Raw genomic sequence first — 26,026 nt, 5'->3', positions numbered from 1 at the left:
GGGCTCTAACCCGGCCTCTCTGAGGTCTTATTTAGTGTGGGACTCCAACCCAGCCTCGGGACTCCAACCCGGCCTCTCTGAGGTCTTATTTAGCGTGGGACTCCAACCCAGCCTCGGGGCTCTAACCCGGCCTCTCTGAGGTCTTATTTAGCGTGGGACTCCAACCCAGCCTCGGGACTCTAACCCGGCCTCTCTGAGGTCTTATTTAGCGTGGGACTCCAACCCAGCCTCGGGGCTCTAACCCGGCCTCTCTGAGGTCTTATTTAGTGTGGGACTCCAACCCAGCCTCGGGGCTCTAACCCGGCCTCTCTGAGGTCTTATTTAGCGTGGGACTCCAACCCAGCCTCGGGGCTCTAACCCGGCCTCTCTGAGGTCTTATTTAGTGTGGGACTCCAACCCAGCCTCGGGACTCCAACCCGGCCTCTCTGAGGTCTTATTTAGCGTGGGACTCCAACCCAGCCTCGGGGCTCTAACCCGGCCTCTCTGAGGTCTTATTTAGCGTGGGACTCCAACCCAGCCTCGGGACTCTAACCCGGCCTCTCTGAGGTCTTATTTAGCGTGGGATTCCAACCCAGCCTCTGGGCTCTAACCCGGCCTCTCTGAGGTCTTATTTAGCGTGGGATTCCAACCCAGCCTCGGGACTCTAACCCGGCCTCTCTGAGGTCTTATTTAGCGTGGGACTCCAACCCAGCCTCGGGGCTCTAACCCGGCCTCTCTGAGGTCTTATTTAGCGTGGGATTCCAACCCCGCCTCGGGACTCTAACCCGGCCTCTCTGAGGTCTTATTTAGCGTGGGACTCCAACCCAGCCTCGGGGCTCTAACCCGGCCTCTCTGAGGTCTTATTTAGCGTGGGATTCCAACCCCGCCTCGGGACTCTAACCCGGCCTCTCTGAGGTCTTATTTAGCGTGGGACTCCAACCCAGCCTCGGGACTCTAACCCGGACAATTGGAAAATAAAATAAAGCCAAACACTCGCACAAATGGCCTGATGTTTGTGAATTAGCCTCCAGTAAATACTTGCCTTGTCAGTGTTTTTTTGTTCAAAGTAAACATTTACACACTTTATACGGTTTTCATTTAACAGCAGAGCCCCGAGCAGAATGCAAAGCAAAAAAAAGATGTTTTAGTGTTTTGCTGCGTTCAGTGTTTGGTCTGTTAACTGATCAATAACTGCGCCAGTGTCAGAATTCAGGCTCAGGCCTTGTCTCTTCCTCGGTTGCTGAGAAACAAGGAGACAATGTACGTGCTGTACCTCCCAGCCATTATTATAATGCGTAACATTCAACTTTACACATGTACCATGTAGAAAAATCTCAAACATCTATTACTCTTCTCTTATTAATCTTCTCTAAAATTAGCTTTGCATTCATGCTGCTTGTTGTTGAACCAACGCCAATGTGTCCAAAAACACTTCAAGCATGTCACAGTATAAATAGTTCAGCCGCGCTAAATAAACTGTGCTCCAAGACGAGTATTGGTGTCGATGAGGAACTGTTAATAACCCTCAGTAGCAGCTGTCACCCCACGCTGGTGATTAATGACCTCACTCACTGTGATCAAGTCAACCATCAAAATGTGCCACTGTCAATAATACAATCCCACTGCAAGAAGTTGAGATCAGGAAAACATGAAGTACATAAATCCTCTTACTCCAGATCTCCATCAAAACATGTTTCACAACTCAAAGTAGTGCTGTTTCACTTTCTATTTCATCACTTAGGTTTACCTGCTTTTTTCACCAACTGGATTTTTTCCTCAGTGATTACAGTCAGCTTAAAGAAAATGCACTCTATTCAATGATGAAAGTGCTTGATGAGAGTCAGCATATTTGTAGGGAGCTGTAACAAGAGCATTAATCAAGTGCAGGGGCAGACCAATAACGGGCTCTGTAATCATGCTGGAGCAGCGCTCTAACTGTGGGCAGCGCCGCCTGGCCATTCATCATCTGGAGAAGCAAGAGGCAGGGAGGCAGATTAATAACAAGTGCATTAGTTAGTGTTTAGATGCAACCAATGTGCTTCTGGGTCAAGCGAAAGAGGTGATCTTGATCAGCTAATGATTTGGAAAGAAACCTTATGAGATATAAATCTGTTGTTGATTTTGGATGCGACTAATTTCCGTATTATGGGAATATACCTTTGGGGTTGAGGCCCTGGTTGATTGTACAATGAGAGGGAAACTTTGCTGAATACTTTCAGAACTATGTGCCAGGATTTAATATGTTGTGCAACATTATAAGAAACTTTCCAATGTCCCTATATTTTTGAATTTTCTCCAGCTGGGGGAGCAAAATCGACCCCCTTCTGGACAGTGTTCCAACAGGGATCTCGGAATTGATTGTTTTTTCGTCTTCGACTCACTATTCCCTCTATCCAGAAGCTGAGGCAAACCATTATTTGTGTCTGCCTCACCTTCCCCACCATGTGTTTTCCTCTGAATTAAGGAGTCATTTGTCAATGCTTTGAGTGCCTGCCAGAAAGAACTGATGCACAGAATGCCATGTGGTGCCTGTCTAATTCAGAAAGAATTGAGTTGCCAAATTAAGAGAACAAGACATAGGAGACCGAGACAGAGAATTGATTTTTTTTAAAGATTGTGGTACAATAACAATGTTCAGTGCAGTATTCCTTTGTGACGCCGTTAAGCAAGAGGGCAACCCAGAGGCTAAACCATAGCGAGGAGGTTTGCGATATACAGAGACATACAAAACAATATAAATAATTTTTAACATTAATATCTCAATTGGAACCTGACCCCTCGCCCTACCTACTCTTCCTACATTTGTGTGTAGGGAGCACCAAATCAGCTGGTGCGGGAGGAAAGTGGACAATAAAACCCTTCAAGAAGAAAGAAGAAACCATTTTTTATTGTCATATACATATACACATACACGAAATTTGACTACTGCATTTGACCCATCCCTGTATATAGGGAGCAGTGGGCTGCCATTGATCGGCGCCCGGGGAGCCGGGGGGGTTCAGTGTATTGCTCAGGTACACCGACACGTGACACATCACGTGTCACGTCAACAGCAAGATGGTACAGTATACTGACAAATCAACCCAAGTAGATAATTGGCCCAATTAGATAATTGGCCCAATCAGCAAGAGTGTTCCGCAGCTGCTGTTGCGTCGTGTTTAGCCCCCACGTCTCAGATTCAGGCGTGTATTTGTTGTAGCTGTGGGATTCTTGTGTGACCTTTGCCGCTACCAGCCATAGTTGCCAAACAACCAAAAACAATCGCATATGCGCAAACAACAGTCATAGTTTTTCTCTCTGCATTACGCAGCCACATGATGGTGGACCCTCTCATCCACCGGGAGGAAGTCCAACTGTGCAACAGCCAGCCACTGATTTGTCAGTCGTCCCACATCTGCCTGGCACGTCTCGCCATGGACAATTCCTGAGTAGGAGAGTCCACCATCTATCAAGAGGTTTGGTGCCGTATGGTACCTCTCGATTCCACACCAAACCAGGCACCTTCCCCAAAAAGTGATCCCCATGTTCTAAGGGAAAGTTTCCACCGCCCAGGTCCACATTGAATACATCTGTTCCACCCCTGGCCTTTGCCCAGTAGGTATTGCACTGATCTCTACCTTTTTGGCTTGCAGGATCCTTGGCTCTGGAACGGTTTGCCAGCTTGTTTGCCCCAAGAAGTTAATCATTCGGTTTCAATGCACTTGGGAAATGTGTTTCCCTTTTTTTGCATTCAGTCAAACACATGTGGGCATCAGACTATGACAAGAGTGCACCCTGTCCCCTGCGCTGTTTCTGATATTCATTAAACAGCTGAGGTATGTCCGGTTCGGTGATGATAGGGCTGCATTTCCGTTGTATTTGGATGATGTTGGCTTCCAGCTTCATTGCTCCGTATCTGATCTCTGGTCTCTGATGTACATCGGAGAGTTTGTAGCTGAGTGTGACAATGTGACATATAAATATCCCGAAGTCCTGAGGCCTGTTGGCCATGAGCCTGAACCACCCAGGAGGAGAGAGCAGCAGTCTTTAATAGCAAATAATTGTCGTATTAGACCATGGTTATGAGAAGAGAGTGAAGACATGAGTTAAAGATCTTGATTTCCCAGTCAGTCTGTGTCCGGACCACACACCTGAACATTGGTTAGTGATCAAAAGAATTCGACTGAGAAAAAAAGTAGTCTCCTCCTCCACAAGGTGGCTGGCCTCTCTCTGCATGATAGGGTTAGAAGCTCAAAAGTCATTTGGAGGTGTAGATCAACAGAAGACCAAACCTAGAGGTAGACCCAGGAATACTTGATCTGTCAGCCCGGCAGCAGAAAAACATTTAGAAAGTACTGGAATGCACTATTGCCCAGAAGATTACATTTTAGGCTTATCCATTTTCTGACCGTAAACTGAGTAAAGGGATGTGTAATTGTTGTAAATACGTTTATTCTGGCCTATGTAAATATTTGAAAAAAAGTTAATTTTGGAATCCTAGTGGGAAAAATAAACCTTTACTCTACCAACTGTCAACGGAAATATGGGAAAACAAACTTTGCTGAAATGTTGGGGTTTTCTGATTTTATTTTGTAGTTTCAGTTCACATAGCCTGTGGCTAAACTGGGCTGAATAAATATAAGTGAATACATGAATATGAGATCCTCCAGCGGCTGTGACTGGTTGACCACAAAGATAAGTTCCCACCCTGTTTCGTAAAGGCTGTTTATTTGGCCTCAAGACAGGCATGCTTTGCTCCAGAGCTGCTCGTGTGGCCAGCAAAACTGCAAAAAAAGAATAGTCTCTTTGAAAGGTTGCATTTCTGCATCAACCTTGAGTACTGGGAATTACTGGGTGACGTCAATACCACTAATGCACAATGGGTCCGCCATAACCACACCGTTTCTATTAGGGACCATTAAACATTTAGTCTGCTGTGAACAGAAGAGGATGCTTACATTATTATAACATATTTTATTATATTTAATCATATTCTCCAGTCTATTGTTTAAACCAAGGGGCTGCTATCTAATCTGATTTAAATATTTTCATCTTATATGTCAATACGTCATGCTTCCGCTTGCGGTCAACAGACTAAAAGCATTGCAAAATATGATGTTTTCCTTTTTAGTTGATGTCATTTATATCCACATTGAATGAAAACTCAAATCAGATAGAACATAGGAATATTGAATTCGGTAGCATTTAACAACGCTTAGGTCAAATATCCAAAGGGCTACCATATACTTTGGTTGATAAACAAAATAAAAAACTCCATTAATCAAATGGAAGACTATCCACATTTTGGCCTGATGGATTGATTTTCTTGACTCATTTGGTAGACATGTTTTATCTACATTCGGTGTCTGACATTGAGTGATTTGCCATCAGCACAGCACTGTCAAGAAACATTTAGATTTTGCAAAGCCTACAGTACATGTGTGCTGTCTGTCAGCCCTGATACTTCTCCACTCACACAAGTAAGATGTGCCAATTAATAGCTGACATTCCAACAATCAAACATAGAAACTTTAAATATAGAATCCCTTGCTGAAAACAGTGTGAGGTGTTAACGAGCTTTCCAAATGCTGATCACACATGGGCAGACAATGAAAAAGAGTAAACAAAGAAAGCCATTTGAAAATGAAAAGAGATCTATCTGTCTGCCCACATCCACCCACAATGCATCCCTGCTTGTATTAATGATATTTGAATTGTGAAGTTTTTTTTTGTCAATGCTGTGCACAGAGCCTTCCTACCTTTTCTAATGAATTTTAATACTTTGCCTTTCATCTTTCCCTTAAGCCAGAAACGAGATTATTATACTTTTATTACTTTCATGCAGAAAAAAAATTGACAGTGAATACTGAGTCAATAAGAGTCTGGATTTGACATCTTTCCTCATTGAAGAAACATTGCAAAATACATGAGTTTGCAATGGTTTACATCCACTTTGAAGAGAGTTACCTTTTTACATTTTAATCAAACTAACCACAACATCAATATGTATATTAGTGGGTTCTGTGGCCTTTCACTACTGTACCATTGCCACATAAGCACCCAAGTTTATATAGAAAGAGGCACACACAAACAGTGACAGTGGCAATCCTCCAAAAACCCTCTTTGCTCAGCGGGGCATCTGTCTTCACATCATCCAAGATCGTGTTGCTGTTTGTAGAGGCGAGTCACCATCACAGCACACTGTTTCCCCGTATTGCAAGAGACGGTGCTTTTGTTTCTTTGCAAAGAGAAACACAGGGGTTGCTTACCCCTTCGTTCAGTCTGACAGCAGGCATGCAGCGCTCAGTGTATGGGCATGGCTGAGCAAGCTGACGTAAGCACAGCTTGCTGAGCTATACCGCAGTGGTCAAGCTGACATTTGTCAGAAGAAAGTATAACGATCCAGCATTTGGAAATGGCAGATTCCTCCTTTGTTTCTAATGATTTATTTCAAACAGAAATGGTCCTGGCAGTGGCTGAGTGACACACAAACACACACACACACACACACACACACACACACACACACACACACACACACACACACACACACACACACACACACACACACACGCTGTACACAAGTCAATGGATCTCTTGATCTCAATCTGAACTGAAAACATGAATTCAATTATTTGCTCCACTCTTTCTGGCTCCAAGGTTGGCAATGAAGGTCCGTCCAACACGTTGGTCGAGACTGAAATATATCAAATACTGTGCATTATTTGTCCCCCAGAAGATGAAGCCGACTGACTTTCGTAATCCCCTGACCTTCTCTACAGCTCTACCACAAGGTTGACATTTGCGTTTTTGAGTGAAATGTCTCGGCAACAATTGGATGGATTGCCAAATATATTGGCACACACACAGTCATGTCCCTTCCAGGAGGAATTGTAATCGCTTTGTTATTCCCTGATTTTTCGTCTGGGGTCTAACAGCAGGTCATAATTAGAATTTGTCCCGTACTTTGGTTTATTACTAAATCCCGGCAAAACTAATGATATTCCCATGAGCCTTAGCCATGCCTTGTGTTAGGTGATAATTGTAAATGTTAGCACACTCACACGCTCATCTAAGATGGTGCACGTGATAAACATTACCTGCTAAACATTGACACGTTAAACGTTAACATTGTCGTTGCGTTTAAGGCACTGCTGTGCCCAAATACAGCCTCACAGAGCGACTAGCGGGCCTGTAGACTCTTATTCTTCTCATGAATTCATTGCTAATTTCTACATAAATAAACAACAAATGTCATTTCTATCATTTTTTATTGTTATGGAAATCTAATAAAAATGCAGACACATCTAGCCCTCCATGGAATTTCACTAATGCAAAATGTCATGATAATGCTATCCTTTATGTAGAAAACAAAGACAACATAAACGAGTCAAAGAAAGAAGAAATGAGGAATACATTAATTTGACCTCTTATTGTCTCCGTTTGTGTTTGAATGTGTATGCATACTCTTCTTCTTCTTTTTTTTTGCTCTGCTGCTGCCTCCTTCAACATTGCCAGCGAGGGCGGGCCGGGAGGCCTCGGCCTTGGATGGGTCCTGAGAGTTAGTCGATGCAGAGTGATGATTCCCTATAGGCTCTCCATCAACACACCGTGACAAACAAGTCCAATTAATACCAACGCACCGATTAGTCCCAGACATGACCCACCGTGAACCAGCACGAAGCCCTGCAGGCACATTCACTCCAGTGAAACTTTTACAACAGCTGCTTTAAAAAAAAATGCTGTACGCCTGGGACAGCACAACACCAGCCCGAGGGTACGGCGGTGTTGAACGACTATTGGATTGGGTTTTGTAAGGCTCGCCTTTGTACTGCCAGCCACGAAATGAAACTCGAGCTCACGGAGGGTACCTGTCATTTGATAAAGAACGCTTTGATGAATTCAATAGCAGGTCTGTTGTCAGCGTTTGTACATTTTTTACAAAACACAACGCGAGTTTCAAACATCAGCAAGTAGTTGGTAATTGCAGCTGGAAAGGCACCAACACACCACAACGTTGTCACATTATGTACAAGCATGTATAGCTTCTAAATGAGAGACGGCTTTCCAACGTGGTGAGGGATTGTTCTGCTGCTCAAGCATTATTTTCACTTCTCATTACTTCTGCCTCTATTGACACTGTGAAAACATAGGAAACGGTATTTTCCGGGGTTTTTTTTACCTTTTTTATTTTCTTCCATTCCAGGGAAGAGGCCATCATGTCCACTTACTTTGAGACAGTAGAGGACCTACTGGCATCGTTTGGGCCGGTCCGAGACTGCTCCAAAGATAACGGTGGTTGCAAGAAGAACTTTAAGTGTGTGACCGACAGACAGTTGGACTCATCCGGCTGCATGGTAAGTGCCAGCAGAGGTCTGCTTTTCTTTCTTAACAACATGCTGACATGAACACTTTGCTGTACATAGTAAGTGAATAGTATAACTCGTGGTTTCAATCAGGACTAATTACATTAACTGTATTAATGCAATGCCAGGGTTTGTGTTAACCATTTAATAATTGGTTGGTTTAGATGTATAATATCTGTAATAAACAAGTGTACAGTAAATAAATTGCTATTGGGAGCAAGGGGCTGTGTGTGTGTGGGGGGGGGCCTGATAAAAGACTTAGTAGTTACACTTTTCATCCATGCTGTCAGCTGAGCTGGAGCTAACTAGCTAGCAGAGCTCAGAGGGTGTTGACAACCGATTTCAGTGGCACAGCAGACTATAGACACACTAGTAATGCAGGATTCAAGCCTTTAGTCTGGCTAGCAGCACAGGAGCTACAGATACGCTGTCTGGGCATGCTGGAACTCAGGCGTGTCACGTTCCATGCACTGTAGTAAAAACTGCACGCCTAAAGTTCCCCAAAGGTTTCGTGCACAATCGAAAATTGAGGAATCTGAATAAGGAGACCCATAACGATAGCCAATTGCCTGAACAGTCAATGAAACATACAACAAATAAAGCCTGCCGACATATAATGATTACGCTGTTAAACAATGATCAGTGCTTCTGCTGCTCCGTAGTTAATGCTGGACTTTGCAGCTGAAAGACTGATTAAGTATTGGATGTGTTCTGAAACTCATACATTTACATAATCACCTAATTTTTAATGTTTCTTTCCCAAGATAATGCCACTCATTAAATTTGCATGCCATCTGCTACAGCCTAATATGGCGTTTGTGATATTTGCAAGCAATCTATGACAGTTTATGTGCCATAAATAGTATATGCTTGGGTGTTACCGTGGACTCTTTCGTTTATGTATGGACACTATGGTTACAAACCGGTATGACCCTGTATCCATTGTACACAGACTCTGACAGCATGATACTGTCTGCTTTAGTCTGGTTAAGGTTTATTTGGCATTGTTACAGTTACTTCTTACCCATTTGGTACTTAGAATTTAGGGAAAAGACTTAGAAAACACAAAGGTGTATGAGTTATCTGTGATGACAATAATGGGCCTCTTATTCATAAATAGGAAGTAGTCCAGTGACAACAGCACCAGTGATGATATCATTTGTAATATGCTTCTATTGTGCGTGTTTAATATACAGGATTTATTGATGGAGATTGTCCTTTCTTCATAAACCTTCGTTTGATTTTAGATGTGACATTGTAAACAGCAGTGCAATAAAGCTTTTCTCCTGGCATATTTACAAGTACTGGGTGACTGGAAACTTCAGATGCGAGGCTTTTTGACAGCATGGGGCGGGCCTGGGTTGTAAAGTAATTAAATTGATGAGCCATCTCAATTGCTGGAGGACGGTTGCCTGCTCATTAAGACAGGGCTATACATTGACTGGTCTTTTTCGTTGTTTGTGTCTATACCAAAGACAAACACTGATAAGGCAGTTGTCCTGCTTTTCTCTCTTTGTTCCTTATCTTTTAACTGAAAGAAAGAAAGGGCTCTACTCTACAAAACCGTCTATTTACAATATTCATGAAAACTGTGCCGGCCTGACACTTATCCCAAATGATGTTGAGCATCCCTGACACTGTGGTCCAAAGCGAATAGACTTTGTAACTAAATACCGTTGTAGCGCTGGTAACATTTTCAGCACTTTCTGTACAGATGAAGTTGTTCTGCACATGCCCTCTGCAACTCATCCCCCACCATTTACTTCCCACTGTGTTACCATGCCAACTAGTCCATATTAATAAACCTGACTCATAGTCCCCATCTCTCATCAAAAGCAAGACAATTTCCACCCTTGACATATTTAGTAGCTTGTGGCTGTTATTTATGACTAAGATATGTCTTTGTCTGTATATATAGTGGTAATTGCCTCTTGGCCCAAACCTGTTGACAGTATGTTTGCCATTTTGTTACTGATAATATGACAACACCTCATAATAACCCCAGGTCTATGCAGTTGTTTGGGGTTCCTCTTTTGTGTCGACCGAGCACCTCCACATGGATAATTGATAAATATTATGCACGAACAGCGATGGTACACAGTGTCACTCCAACGGCTGTCTTGCATGTAATGCCTTGTTTTGTTTCGTGACATTGTAAAGGTTGCAACGCTTTCGTCTATTTCCCCAGAAAAGAAGTGCGTAGCCTGTATGAGTGGAATTATTTGATTTTCTCACCAATTTTGTGAATGCAACATTTTAATGTTGGAATATTTGAATTTATGATAATGTCCAACGACGTACTTGTTGTGCCATCACACTAAAATGTTCCACAGAATGTTGGCATTTATTCAAACTCACAATATATCACATGGGGGTTTGTTGTATTACTGTAAATACAAGTGTAGTCATGCTAGCATTTCTACATGATTTGCATCGTGTGAAATATGTATCTGTAAAATAATTATAATGGCAGATGTAACAGTGGTCCCGACCATGTTTTATGTATTTCCACAGTGGTAGCAGATATTTTGTATTGTATACAGGGGCTGGAGACTGAAATTGAACAGGAAGTCTCTTTATTAGACCCAGAGGTGGAAAGTAGCAGAGAGTGTGTATAAAATATGAATGAGTATATGCTAATAAGCATTGGATTGTTTATCAGACTCTATTCCACGTCAAGCCCTTGGACATACTGTGGCATATTTAATTAAAAGGGTTATACACGCATGTGTAAGCGAACTCTACCAACTATTTCGTTTTTTCTCATTGCTGACCATGAGCACAGGCTAAACCATGTCAAAGAAATGACAGGAATCAGCACATTCAACACTGTAGAAGTAGAAGTAGAGATAATACATACCCACTCAACAGTCAGCATGGAAAGATTTAGTTTCACCTCACACTTTCAGACAGTATAAATGTCAGCTGAAACTCTTAAATGATTTCGAACGGTCTCGCACCTCCGTGTGCCGCTGATTAATACGCAGACAAAAAGACTGACAAAGCCTTCTAGTCTTCAAAGATTAACTCTGAGGATCACAGACACAGTGGTATTATTTAATTTTCTGACTCTTTTGGGTTCGGGTTATTTTGAACACCCCTGTCAGAGTGGGTGCTAACACAGAGCAGATACACACGGAGGGCTTAACACTCCATTATCAGAGTCAGTCCCTCAAGGCAGTCTGCCGCTTTTAAGACAGTTGAAATGCATTTGCAATGAATTATATTTTAGTCCGAGCCAGTGCTGCAGTTTTGGAGACATTGCTTATTATGTTTTTTTGTTTGCCTGTGTTCCCTTTCTTGCTGCTGCTGAGCCGTAGCAGGTGACAGGTGGTTTTATTCTTGTGCTCGGTAACCTCGGTTTATACAAACAGCTGTTGTAAGTGCAAGTTAGCGATTTCAGACAGGCAATGCTTTTTGTGTCGGTCGCCTTCCTTTTTTCATCACTTGGCTCATCAAACACCAGTTGGTCATATTATACATTACAGTAGCTGTGTGCTGGGTGAAGCTGTTTGTTGTTGTACGATGTTATCATTACAGCGTGCGCTGCTGTTTACAATCATATTTAGTGGCATATGAGTAGACATCGTAATCTCACTGAAATTATGATATTTTAAAAAGAAGATACAATAAAATATGCAATAATATAAGACAACAGACAAACACAAGTATTAGAAGTGGAAGTTATTACAATGTTAGATTATTATGTTGGAAAATCTTTATTTTATAAATTATATTTTTTTCTGTTATTGTAAGGAACATTTTAAAACATGTGGTACCACAATATTAAAAAACAAATTTCTATGGCTTGACATTCTATCATGATTTGACATAAACAGAGAGTGGAGGTGTTTTTTCTCTCAAGCAGAGCCTTATTGTTGGCTGGATGCATGATAATGCCCAATACAAATCCCTTTTTTTTGCAGAAAAATATACCAGACAAGCCTCCGTACCGATTCAAATGCCAGACATTATGGGAGCGTGATGTATCTCAACACACCCAGCAGGAGAGAACCCTAACTTTCCATTTCTTTTGCAAAATGAATGCATCTATCTTGATCAAATGTTACTGTCTAAACAACATAAATGTTACTGTCTAAACAACATATTGCTCTTTCCTTTTCTTTAATCTGATTTAGATGTTTGACTTGTCTTATGATGCTTGAAACTGGAGTTAAACTTGTATTTGATCGTGTTTGCAGTAGCGGGAACTTCATTGGGCAGATGTGGGTTGTGTTGAACCGCAACAATCCAGCATTTACCCAGTGGTGTGGAATGAATGGTCAACTTCTGGTTGAACCTGTGGTCAATGTACCGTATCATCCGCTGTGTTTGTGTGAGGAAGGGGTATTACTGGTGCACTCTGTGAACTCCCCTGAGGCTGCTTGGTGAAGTTCAAAACTCTGTAAACATGTCTTTTCCTGGTTGCCTGTTAGCTTGCCATTGTTTTTAAGTTTGAGTTTGACAACTGCAATATGTTGTGGTTCCTGTGCTTTACGTAAATGGTCGAACGTTTGTCTTGATGGCACATTATTGTATTCAGCTACAATATCTGTCTTCTTAATGGACGTGCTCGGAGGCTGAGCAGATGGTAGGATATTAGTGCCGTATCTTTCATCAGTTGATGTCTCTTTTGGGACATTTCTGTTACAGTTGTTTGGCAAAGATGACATTTTTAACTTCAACCATCATCCGGAAGTTTAATTTTGGCCCGTCAAACTCCAGTGGTTTATACGAGTTCAGAGAAAACAGATACCGCTGTCTCCAATCTCATTTTAAGGCGCTTGTCTAGTGTCTCAGTATGCAAGAGTTTATTAAAATGTGTTGCACACTCCAAAAGTCAGGAATTAAATGACGAGTTGTCAGTGTGGAGCCAGATTTCTGCTTGGTTGCTTCTGGTTTGCATAAAGAGTCAGCAGGGAGGGAAAATTGCAACTCCACCCAAACAAAAGTTTTTGTGCAAAGCCTCATCCCCTAAGCCCTCTACCCACCACCCCCCTGTATCTCCCCACAACCCTGTGTTCCTGACAACTCGGCGTCATGACTCCCCCTCCCCCTGCTCCACTGCACAGCTCAGTTTACCTCATTACCATTGAATATCAACAATTTCTGGTTTAAAGCAAATTATAATAATTCTTTCATCTTTTCACTCTGACACCGTTGGTTAAATGCCGGATCAAGTGTGTCACTTAGTGTATCACAAACATGCACATAACACTGCTACAGCTAAGGGTGGGAGTCACGATATGTGTGAAATGGAATCAGTAAAAGGCCTTGAGAGTATTAACAAGTATGTGCAACTGAACAGTAAAAATAAAACACATAATATTCAGCAGATTACTTTTATCTAAACTATTGTCACTGATTATTCAAGAGAGCATGGCTGAAAGTAACGGTGAGCAACATCAGTAGACAACTGAAGCCATAGTTTAATATTTAATATTGTATTTGACAAGGTTAATTTTTTTAATCCGAATCAATTTCATTCAATTCAATCTGGCTCCAAACCCAAGCAAATATTAAATAGAATAAGAAAGAGTATTAAATCACTCAGGCTTTAGTCCCAAGTAACAGATACTGAGAGCAAGATTAGTATTCCCATTTCCTCTCCCTTCTAATAATTCAATGGACGTAGGTGGACGACTTTCTGACATGCGATGCAGATAACATCAGTTTTTCTATGTGGCATGATATCAAGAGGAGAAAAACATTGTTATTGCTCGCCTGTTGCAGTAAATTGTTGTATGTTGCTGCTATTTATGCAATAACCTTCAGTCAAATCTGCATTTCTATACATATTCTCTCTCTTGATAAAGACCATAAACCCACATGTATTGAATTTATGTATTAAAATGATCCAATCCATTCATCCGTGACCAACCATTTTAACTTTGACAACACGACTAAAACAAGTGTTTGTATTGTCTATATTTGGTTTCATGACACAAGCAAACACAACTCCTCATTAACAAACTGTGTTGCTGTTGTCTTTGTCTTCAAAGGAAGCTCATAACAACAGCTCTTAAACGCCGTTGGCGATCAAGCTGAGCCGAGAGCGCCGGAGTCTGGTGGTGTCGCAGAACAAAGCTATCCTTCACTCTCACAGGAGGTTGCATAGTCATCTGTTATGTTGTCACTCCTGAAGAAAGGTGGCGGAGCGATGTAGACAACATGGCCTTTAAATACAGTCAGTCTCCACAGTGTGGAGGAAAGAATCCTGATTCAATTCAATTTATTTTTGTATAGCCCAAAATCACAAATAACAAATTTGCCTCAGAGGGCTTTACAATATGTACACATTTGACATCCTCTTGTCCCGGGACCCTCACATCGGAACAGGAAAAACTCCCCAAAAAAACCCTTTAACGGGGAGGAAAGAGGAAGAAACCTGTGGGAGAGCAATAGAGGAGGGATCCCTCTCCCAGGATGGACAGAAGTGCAATGATGTCATGTGTAGAACAGGATAGTGAATTACAACACATTCAATGTAATTACAGCACATTCAATCTGGTCCAGGTTTAACCCGGATACACAGGAACCTGTGAGGCGAGAAAGCACAGAGACTCTGGTGAAGAAGCAGGTCAATCATGTGCATTAATGGTATCGGCAGTATGAAATAGTAATGTGAGTAATAATAAAAGTGATATTAGCAGTTGGAGTCAGCAGGGCCATGGTAGGAGGAAGGACCAGGGTCCAGATGAAACCATGCTCCATGGAAACCTGTGAGGAGAGGAAGCACAAGGACTCCGGGGAAGAGACAAAATCAGTACTGTGCATTAATGGTATCGGTAATAGGATTAATAATGTTAACAATGAAGATCGTAGTAGGTGTCAGCAGGGCCATGGCTGGTTGAAGAACCAGTGTCCAGTAAAAACTGCGGTCATCCTGTGAGGCGAGAAAGCACAAATACTCCGGGGAAGAAGTAAAGTTAGTAATGAGCATTAATGGGACATCAATGCATACAGACGGAGGTGAAGAAGAGGAGGAGAGAGGTGCTCAGTGTAGGAAGTCCCCCTGTAGTTTTTGCTGATACCAGTTTGTCCATGGGCCGGTCCAAGGCAAGCCAGAGCCAGCCCTAACTATCAGCACTATCAAAGAGGAAAGTCTTAAGCCTACTCTTAAATGTGGTGAGTGTGTCTGCCCCCCGGACTGAAACGGGAAGCTGGTTCCACAGAAGAGGAGCTTGATAACTGAAGGCTCTGGCTCCCATCCTACTTTTTAGGAACCACAAGTAACCCTGAATCACTGGATCGCAGCTCTCTAGTAGGGCAGTATGGTGCTATAAGCTCTTTAAGATATGATGGAGCCTGACCAATTCGGGCTTTGTAGGTAAGTAAAAGGATTTTAAATTCTATTCTAGATTTTACAGTGTTCAGCCAGTGCAGAGAAGCTAATACAGGAGTAATATGATCTCTCCTCTTAGTTCTTGTTAGTACACGAGCTGCAGCATTCTGGATCAACTGGAGAGATTTAAGAGACTTATTAGAGCAGCCTGAAAATAAGGAATTGCAGTAATCTAGTCTAGAGGTAACAAATGCATGAACTCATTTCTCTGCATCGCTTTGAGACGGGATGTGCCTGATTTTTGAAATATTACGGAGGTGAAAAAAGGCAGTCCTAGAAATAAGTTTTATCTGAGAGTTGAAAGACAAATCCTGATCAAAGGTAACTCCAAGATTCTTGACGGTGCTGCTGGATGCCAGCGCAATGCCATCTAGAGAAACTATATCATTAGATAACTGATTTCAGAGGTGCTCTGGGCCGAGTAGAATAACTTCAGTTTTGTCTGAGTTTAACATCAGGAAGTTGCAGGTCATCCAGGTTTTTATGTCCTTAAGACACGCTTGCAGTTTAGCAAGCTGGTTGGTTTCATCTGGTTTGATCGATATATATATAATTGAGTATCATCTGCATAACAATGAAAGGTTACAGAGTGTTTTCTGATAATATTGCCTAAAGGAAGCATATATAAGGTGAACAAGATTGGTCCAAGCACAGAACCTTGTGGAACTCCATAACTGACGTTGGTCTTCATCGAGGCTTCATTATTTACATAAACAAACTGGGATCGATCCGATAAATAGGATCCAAACCAGTCCAGTGCGGTTCCTTTGATGCCAATATAATGTTCCAGTCTCTGCAACAGGATGTAGTGGTCTATAGTGTCGAACGCAGCACTAAGGTCTAACAGGACAAGAACAGAGACGAGTCCTTTGTCTGATGCGCTTAGAAGGTCATTAGTTATTTTGACCAGAGCTGTCTCTGTGCTATGATGCTTTCTAAATCCTGACTAAAAATCCTCAAATAAACTATTGTTCCACAGAAAGTCACACAACTGATTTGCAACTGCTTTCTCAAGGATCTTAGAGAGGAAGGGAAGGTTAGAGATCGGTCTATAGTTGGCCAACACCTCTGGATCCAGAGTGGGCTTCTTAAGAAGAGGTTTAATCACAGCTACTTTGAAGGACTGTGGTACATGACCTGTTACTAAAGACAGGTTGATGATATCTAATAAAGTTGTGCTAATTAATGGTCGCACTTCTTTCAGCAGCCTAGTCGGTATAGCGTCTAAGAGACAGGTGGAAGGTTTAGACGTAAAAATTGTTGAAGTCAGTTTGTCAAGGTCAATGGGAGTAAAGCCATCTAAACATATATCAGGGTTTACAGCTGTTTCTAAGGTTACTCTATTTGTGGAAAGATCGGTCGAGGGCAGGAGATTATTAATGTTCTCTCTAATAATTATAATCTTATCATTAAAGAAGTTCATGAAGTCATTGCTACTGAGGTCAAAGCAATATGGATGTATGTATATATATATATATATATATATATATATATATATATATATATATATATATATATATATATATACAGATATATTGTATGTTTGCATATGTAAAAAAACATTTGCACATAAAAAATAAATAAAAATAAGCAGATCAAAATAAAAACAAAGCTAAATCTACTTTAAATAGCAGTATTTTTTTGCCTTTTGGGCAACATCATTCCCAATAGATGAGAAATAACGGTTTTCTCACTGAAGATTAAGTATGGTATGAATTCACATGGATTTAAGGAACAACGGAACAAACGGTTTAGACTTCTTATCTCTCACCTCTCACTGGGGGGGGGGGGGGGGGGACTGCATTGCACCCTCATGACTTTTTTGCTCTTGCAGCAATAACACCTAATTTAACCTATTTTAGCAGAGTTGGAGCTGCAGGGCATGCATCTCTGTCACCTCTAAACCAGATTACGCTGTCAAATATGCTTTTGGAGTATTTGATTCCCCTCCCATTCGTCAGTGTGATTTAGGGCTGTGCTGTTTCTAAGACTTTTTTTTTTTTTTTGTTAAGCGTGTTGTCTTGGGAAACAGTCAGCGCACGTCTTCCTTATATACAGTCAGCGCACGTCTTCCTTATATTGTTTTCTTGTTATCTAAGTTTTATCACTGAAAAGATTCCTTCTAGTCTTTGCACTTCACAGCATTTCCCTGGCCATGTTCTGCTGTTGATTCTAAATGCTGCAGTGGGACTATTCCGTGCATGTGCCCTTGATCAATGACTGTTCACTCTTCTCTCACTTTATTTTATCTCTCTGAAATTTGTAATGGCCACTAAGTACAGACATCTGTGCATCTTCATTTTGACAAGATCATTAAGAGACATCGTTCTCAATAGATATTGCTCAGTTGCTGATTAAAGCTGAGGCCAGTAATGGGTAATTAGGCAAATGAATAGCATTCATTCAGAATGTGTGAACTTTAATTCGTAAGGGTGATCTACGTGCAGTACATAATGTGTAAGAAGATGTGTAGTTTTAATATTCCTTGCACACTTACTTTTTTTTCATTGTTCTGAACCTGCTTTGTCTTTTTAACCCCATATAGAGGTATGACATGCCATCACTCTGGTACTTTATGGTGTCATACAATTCTCGTCTGTTTTTGCCCCCCGGAGAATACGTACATATTCAACCCTTGGTGTTAATATGCAAAGCAGATATATAGGTGTAAAAGAGAGAACATGTAGACATCCAATCCATCAGATTTTATCTAATAGTTGGAGCTGTTAATTATGATTGAATTTGCACATTAGTAAGCACACAAACGCACAGCAACACTTGGGTCTAATGCATCCTTTTGCCACTTCTTTATTATTTAATTTATTCAATATGAAGTCATTACTCAATTGCTAGAATTTAATGTTTTTTTAATGTGTTTTCAATCAATTACAGTAACACGGTCTCAGTCAATGAAGCTGTTTCTGTGTTGTCCAAAAGGCTGCAGCAGATCTCTCGGCTTGTTCTCCATCACAGAATCACTCCAGAAGACCTGACTGAAAGAATGTACCTTGCCCCTCCCCAACCCTGTGTGTCTTCGGAGAGTGGTCTGAGCAGAGAGAAGGAGCAGCTAGTGGCCAGTGCTAACGGCTAACCTTGAGTCCTTTTCGTTCAACCGTAGAGTGATGCATGACAGTTCTGAATTACAGCCAGCTATTCCCACTGCTCTGCCTCAGTGTGATGAATGGCTCCAATCTCGTTCTGGTGAGGATGTTAGCGTTACATTCATGAGATACGCTGAATGGATCCGAGACTGGAGAGCTTTCCCATTGACTGTTGAACATACTGGACTTCGTGTGATCAAAGCACAATATGTGCCGCTCGTCCATCTTCTTTTAAGTGTTTGGCTGAAGAGATGAAATATGCGATTGCTTAGTTTGTTATGTAAAGTCTCTCCAGCCCAGAGAGCGCTGACGTAACGGTATTTCCAGATTAATGTGTAGCCTATGTGGGAAAACTGCATTTATTCAGTCTTTTCAGATTGTGATCTTAATACGATAACAACATCTTGCAATTAGTAAAAGGCTAATTACGAGAAATAAATCTTACAGTTAGAAGACAAGTGCCCCTTGATTACTGTTTGTAGAGTCATTACTGGTGGTGGATTGTAAATCATGCTAGTGATCATCACACATACCCCCCCCCCCCCCCCCCCCCCCGACTATGCTGATGGCTGAGTCAGCATATACCTATTCTATAATTGCTTTGGCGATATAAATATTGAGGGAACAACCTTGAGGTGAAAATTAGTGTATGAATGAAAGGCTGACATGAGTGTGAGTGTCTTCCAAGTATCAAAACGCATGACCCTCAGCTCGTCTACCTGTTCTCTCTTTCGTTTGTTCCCTTTCTGCATCTTATGCTTGATGTTTTTTGGCAAAAGCCTTGATAGGTGTGGAGCAGCTGCTGCTCTGAGGGCATTCGAGGCTTTGGAGGTTTCACGTTTAGCAGTGGTGTGCTTTCATGTTTGTATTTTGTTTTGAGATGACCCAACACAGCGGAGAAAGCATGAGAAAGCATGCAACACGTTGCAGGCACCCGGTAACCGATTTTATCAAGTCCAGAGCTTTTCCTACAATATATCTGGCAAACAAGCTTTGTCACAGTATTCATAATGGTGTAAAGGTTTTTTTTCCTCACTTAATTCCTGCACCATTAAAAGTGTTGAATGCAACTGGAACTGGAACGAGTGTTTATTAGAACCGACATCCAGGCAAGCATCCTTATTTTTGTTGTCCTGGCCTCAGTAAAATATTCATGCTTTTCTTTCATATTGGTAAACTCGGGCTCTGTGTTTCTCAGTTTGCCTCGTCTAACTTCTCACTTAATTTCCCTCTTAATTTTCCTGTCCTGCTTTACATAACCATTATATAAACCCACCAAATGATGCCTTTAATCGCTTTCCTGACCCTTGGTTTATTACGAAGGAAAAATCTTGAAAAATTCTGATCTCTGGGAACCTTGCAGAACAAGATGTATTGACTTTCAAGATCCGTGAGTTGGGTTCTTTTGTTACAAGGGCATTTTGAACCCGGTCTAGCCTGCAGATCTTTCATGTCTTTTGGCACAGTGTAGTGTGAGTGGTGGTCCAACTGCAGAGCCTTTATTTCAGTGGTGTCGATGACATGTGACACGGGCTGATAAAACTATTAACCACTGACCATTAATCACACAGCAAAATGCTGGCGGATACGGTGACAAAGACTGTAGATATTGACGATCTGCTTATATGAAGCCAGCAGCAGATTAAGTGTGGCAAAAGCCACCTCTAGGTATGAATCTCTCACACAGGATGTCAGTCAGCCAGTATTCCATTAATACCAAGACATACGCCTTCTTGTAACTGCAATATCTGAAGTGAGTTGCACAGCAGCTGGATTCTCGTGAGAATCGTGCAATCAAATATCATCAGAAAATCCCTCTTATCAGGCTTCAAGTAATGCGTTTTTTTGTCCGGTACGCCAGAGCACGGACCAATCAGCAACCTGTGTGGGGCTACTGGCAGCTACGAGTCAGGTTGATATCTGAGGGCAGTTTTATACGAAGAGCAAGATAAACGCTTCTTCTAGAGCTCTTTAACACTGACACAACTTCTTTTTTTCTCGCAGAGAAAATAATAAAAAGCGACTTACTTGATAAACAGCACATTAAGCAATGGCCTACTTTATTTTTATAAATACACCAACACCTACTTGACAACATTTTGCGTCATCATGCCTCGCACACCTCCGATCAATCCCACACAGAACACGAGGAGCCGCAGATGAGTCAGAGCGGCCGTCAGTGAAAGTGGTGAACAGTGCTCTGCAAACTGTGAAATATAACAGCGTCTGTCACAGTCTTCATTTCAAACCAACAGAAGCGTTCCATCAACACATAAAAATGACACATTTTTGTGGCTGATGTTTGAGAGTGTAAATCGAATGTTCAAAAACCCATAAACTGTTCAAATATGATCATTTTTTACAATGAATATAAACCGTTAATAGTAGCAGCCTGTAAACAAGTGAATGATACGTTCGTGCTGTTTTCCATCATTTGATGTCTGATTCAGTAGGACAGAATACATATATCATGACACAGAATCTCAGGCGCTACTGCAAGGGAAGAGATTTCATTTTTACGCTTCTGGAAGTGGCGTACTGCTTCTCTGTACATAGTTGTCTTTCCTTTTTCTTTTTAAGACACTACTGCACCATCAACACTTGAACACATCTTCTAGATGTAATTGTTTCATACTCGGGCCTCTGGGTCGATGGTGGCAAACTGGCAATGACAGCACTGCAGAGCGTTTCTTATGTAGCCTTGTTGTGAATATTCAGCTGACGGTCTGAGGTTGTCTCGTAGTGCGTTACCACATGTGATGGCTCGCTTCTCTTTATTCAGAGATCCCCTGACAGTAAAGCAAAGCCTATAATAATACACTGACACAAAATCAAAAAAGATCACAAAACCACTAAATGAGTTGGATGAAGCGTTGAGCAAAACTCGTTGCTCTTGTCAGTCTCATTAAAATATCCTTGATCATATCGTTATAGGTTGACTGTGCTGTGTATAACTGGCTTAGTTAAATATATATATATATATATATCTCTTTGAATCATAAAAGCACTGTTAAAAATGACAGAATAAATATAAAATATCATGTCATGATGAACATAATCCTAATGAAAAAGAAAGATCATGGCTTACTAAAGGAACAAATCAAAACAACACATCAATAGAGTTTTTAAAACATTCAACTGTGTCATTCTGTAAGTCACTAAAGCACATGCTAATTGCTTATTAGGATAATAAATACATATTATCATCGTATGAAATGATAAACAGCATTGTGCCTGCCTCTAACACATAAGAGGAAAGTGCATCAAGTGTAACCTCTTTGTGTTGGTTGCGTAACGATCTTTTGTTCATGTCTGAGGTGGATATTTCTAGCCAACTCAGGAACAGTAGGCTATTAAGTCTGCAAGAAATGAATGGTTAGTAAAATTCCTTTTCTGATGGAGTCCAGCTTTGTTATAGAACACATCTGCTGTTGTTGCATTTCTGCTTCATTTGAATTTATTATGCTGCACAAAATACAATGACGTAACGCTCACGTTAAAGTAGCCAATCTAAAGGTATTAAAGTAGTCAATCTAAAGGTATTAAAGTAGCCAATCTAAAGGTATTAAAGTAGTCAATCTAAAGGTATTAAAGTAGTCAATCTAAAGGTATTAAAGTAGTCAATCTAAAGGTATTAAAGTAGTCAATCTAAAGGTATTGGACCCAGTGTTCCCTTTCAGATGGATGTCCAGGGTTCGTTTTCTCAGGTAGGTCATTAGTTCTGTGTGGAAGTTGTTGGTAAAAACGTAACTAAAACTCTAACAAAATGTCCACCTGTGATATCATTACTTACTGCTTGCTCACAGACGATGCGGCATTTTCAATAATAATATATTGTGCACGTACATTTTGGGTATCGTCAGTGGCTACCAACCCACAAACTGTGAAATAAGACAACCCAGTCCTTCTCACTTGTCAGTGTGGAGTCTCACCAGGAGCGTGGAACACATGCGGTTTTGTGTCTAGCATGAAAAAAACCAAACACCTCAAGTAGTGAGATGAGCTGTACGTATGAGTCCAAGCTGCCTGTTTGCATCGCGATATCTTTATTTACAAAAAGACCTCAAACCAGGCTTGTGTTTCCTATCAAATAAAATATTTGCCATCTTTCATTCTTCTATCTTTGAATTCCTAAATATCTGGCTGCCCGATTCTCCTCTCGCATGTCTCCCATGCTCTCACTATCTGTGCCTCCTTGGTTGCCGCCTCATCCTGATTAAAATGCACACGCTGACCTCTGCGCCTTTTACTCTCTTCAACTCTCTCCCTAATTTATGCCTTCCTCCTCGCCCTGTCTCCACATCTCCCTCCCACCGCCTCTCCTTCTTTCTCCGTCTCTCTTTTCTTGCAGTGTCCTGAGGGGCTGAGGCCGATGAAGGATGGCTCAGGTTGCTATGACTACTCTAGGGGCATCGACTGCACGGATGGCTTCAATGGAGGCTGTGAACAGCTGTGTCTCCAGCAGCTTGTGCCCCTTGACGATGACCACGGTTCCAGCAACGTACTCATGTTTTGCGGGTGAGAATAACCAACAGTAAATACATTGAAAGGTGTCCGCGGGGTGGATATAAAGCTTCCTCGTGAAATAGGCGTTGGGAGTAATATTTCCGTGATATTAAGAAACTGTTCCTCCGACAAATACCGACATGAAGGAAATGAGATATGCAAATCGAAAATAACACGTGTGTAATCACCAAATGATTATATGTCACCATATGTGACGAAAGACATTAGATTCCATATAAGGAAGTATTGTTTGAATGTAATTACGTTTTCTATTGATGTTTTACAATATCAATTAGTCCACGAGTCACAATTTTGCGGTATTCCCTGGCTGGCCAACTCTGAGGGCAAGCTTTTATAAATCCTTTCATATACATGTATGCAGTTTAAATGGGCTTGAATGGTCCAACGCAGATATTCAAAAGGTGCGTCAGTGAACCTGAATCTTGAACCAGGCCGACTTTACTTCCTGCACATTATTGAGTGATGCATTCACTGTAAAAACTCCCTCTCCCTAAACCCCACACATGTCCCACTGAGCTGATAGACTCAGCTTTTTGTGCACCTTCCCTAGAACTAGATTGTGTCACATGGAATAGTAATCGACAGGGAGTTACCATTGGGGGAAAAGAAAGGTTATACTACACTTATACTAGTGTAGTATATAATGGCATGGTCAGTCTTCTTCTGTGGTGGAGCAAACCTTTGGTCTTAAGAGAACGGGCTTTGCCTTCATGCAGCGGGAAGACGCTGTTGCGTTTTCCTGGGAGTATTGAGAAAAACAGCACAGTCCTCTTTCCCACTGAGGCGCTGAGACCTGATCAGCTGCAGCAGCCCAAACCTCAGCAACAGTCAACAGCAGCAGATACTCCACCTTGTCTGTAAGGGAGGATTGGGCAGATAAACGGAGGCGATATGATAATTCGTGACTGATTCTGCCTCATTGGATTGTGTTTCCAGCAGAGTGCTGGTCTCCACATCTTTAGAAGGATAATGGCAAGTTCACTGCTTTGATAATGCAAAATACATGTTGGCCAACGCTCACAACAATAAAAGGCAGATTGTTTAAAAAAAAAAAGAAAAGTACCGACCTTGCTTTTGCACAGCCTGGAGATATATTGTATATAACCGCTAGCGTCTAGATTTAGCTGGCTGGGTGCCTTCCATGGATCGGTGGTAAGTGCTGTACAGATGGCAGGACTGCGTAAGAAGAGGGCTAAGATATTGGCGCAGTAGTTTTTTGTTCCTGAATTGGTAGTTTGTAAATTAAAGTAGTAAAATGGAAACATCTATGTCGCGGTTCCAACAGTGTCAGTCACCCACATCTCTTGGGGGTTTTTATTTTGCGGTTTCATCAACCTGCAACATTTGTGCCACAATTCACCTTCTGGTGTTCTTGCCATTTGTATCCTTTTCACCTAAAGTGTATAGAGTGTCGCATGTATTACATATTGTACATTGTCCATTGACAGCTTTTCCCTCCTCCTTAGGTGTGTGCAGGAGTACAAACTGGCAGGGGATGGGCGATCTTGCCTCTTGCTGTCAGACAACTGTGAGGGACCAAAATGCCCAAGGCAGGATGTCCACTTCAATGACACGCTGTTTGGTGAGATGCTACATGGATACAACAACAAAACCCAGCAAGTCAACTTGGGACAGATATTCCAGATGACCTTCCGGTAACTAGTGTACAAGTACACACATTCACACTTGCACAGATGCACAATGATCTACATTTTACTAATGTGACTTGCTCTTTCCTTTTCTTTAATCTGATTTCGATGTTTGTCTTATCTTATGAACGCGTTTTCTTTCTATTCTCTTGTCGTTTTCTCTCAACTTTGAAAAGCATTATTTTATTATTTCTGCTGGCGGAGATTACACGGACAATCTTCCTTTGAGAGCTGATTGTTTCACATCGCAACTGTTGACGTCTTTCTGCGTCTCCAGAGCAACACCATCGGGAGTAACGGTCGTCTTTTATCAGTTTTGGGTTGTGGGAAAGATAGAAAGGCTTGTGAGCTCAGCGGAGAATCAGTAGTCAGGGTTGGCTGTGGGGATGCCGCATCTGTGTTTGCACAGGTGTGTGTGAGTGCGTGTGTGTGTGAGAGGGAGAGTGAGAAGGGGATGAGAAAGTGATGGTTGAGTGAGGATTGAGACTTATCCCATTGCAGTTCTCCCTGAACTGTCAGCCCCCTGAAAACCTGGCTCACTCTGATAAGTCGCATGCTGTTTGTGGTGAAATGCTCCTGTAATCACAGAGAGATGATGAGGGTTTATCTATGCACAAACAGTGCACACACGAAAAACACACTCAGCCTGGATCTTGCTTTCTCTGTGTATGACTTTTATTTGCTCACACACACACACACACACACACACAGACTATCTACACGTTTTCAAGTAACCATGAAATGCTTTTTATCTGTTCTGCCCTACGGGTCACAATAGTTGTGCTTGGCTAAACGTAAGTCCTTTGGGTCCTTTTGTAACATATTGTTGGAATTCCAGATCTCTACAGCATACGTGGCACACTCTTACTCGCAAAAGAGAACAAGTTAACATTTTCATAAATGTGTGTTTGTGATGATAAATATATATATATATATATATATATATACGTCTCATGCAAACTGGATCGATTTCAACCATTTAGCAAAGCTTTGCAGCACCTCTCTGACTTGTCTTTTCTATGGGTGTGTACTGAAGTACCGCATGTTGCAAGGTGGGACACTTTGGCGCTAGGGCTGACA

General features: G+C 41.6%; 1 protein-coding gene across 1 annotated transcript in view; it reads left to right on the top strand.

The window, feature by feature from the left end:
- Window positions 1–26,026, top strand: part of astn2 (astrotactin 2) — a gene marked incomplete at both ends in the record, with an annotated part of 218,560 nt that overhangs the window by 128,807 nt on the left and 63,727 nt on the right. The window contains 3 exons of the mRNA XM_079288873.1: window positions 8,165–8,315; window positions 23,122–23,288; window positions 24,764–24,952. Coding sequence (XP_079144999.1) covers window positions 8,165–8,315; window positions 23,122–23,288; window positions 24,764–24,952 — 507 coding nt within the window. The remainder of the gene's footprint in view (window positions 1–8,164; window positions 8,316–23,121; window positions 23,289–24,763; window positions 24,953–26,026) is intronic.

The sequence above is a fragment of the Melanostigma gelatinosum genome (assembly GCF_949748355.1).
Source record: "Melanostigma gelatinosum genome assembly, chromosome: 18".
NCBI classification, from domain to species: domain Eukaryota; kingdom Metazoa; phylum Chordata; class Actinopteri; order Perciformes; family Zoarcidae; genus Melanostigma; species Melanostigma gelatinosum.
Note: the sequence above shows the minus strand (reverse complement) of the source record. Positions and strands in the feature narration are given on the sequence as shown.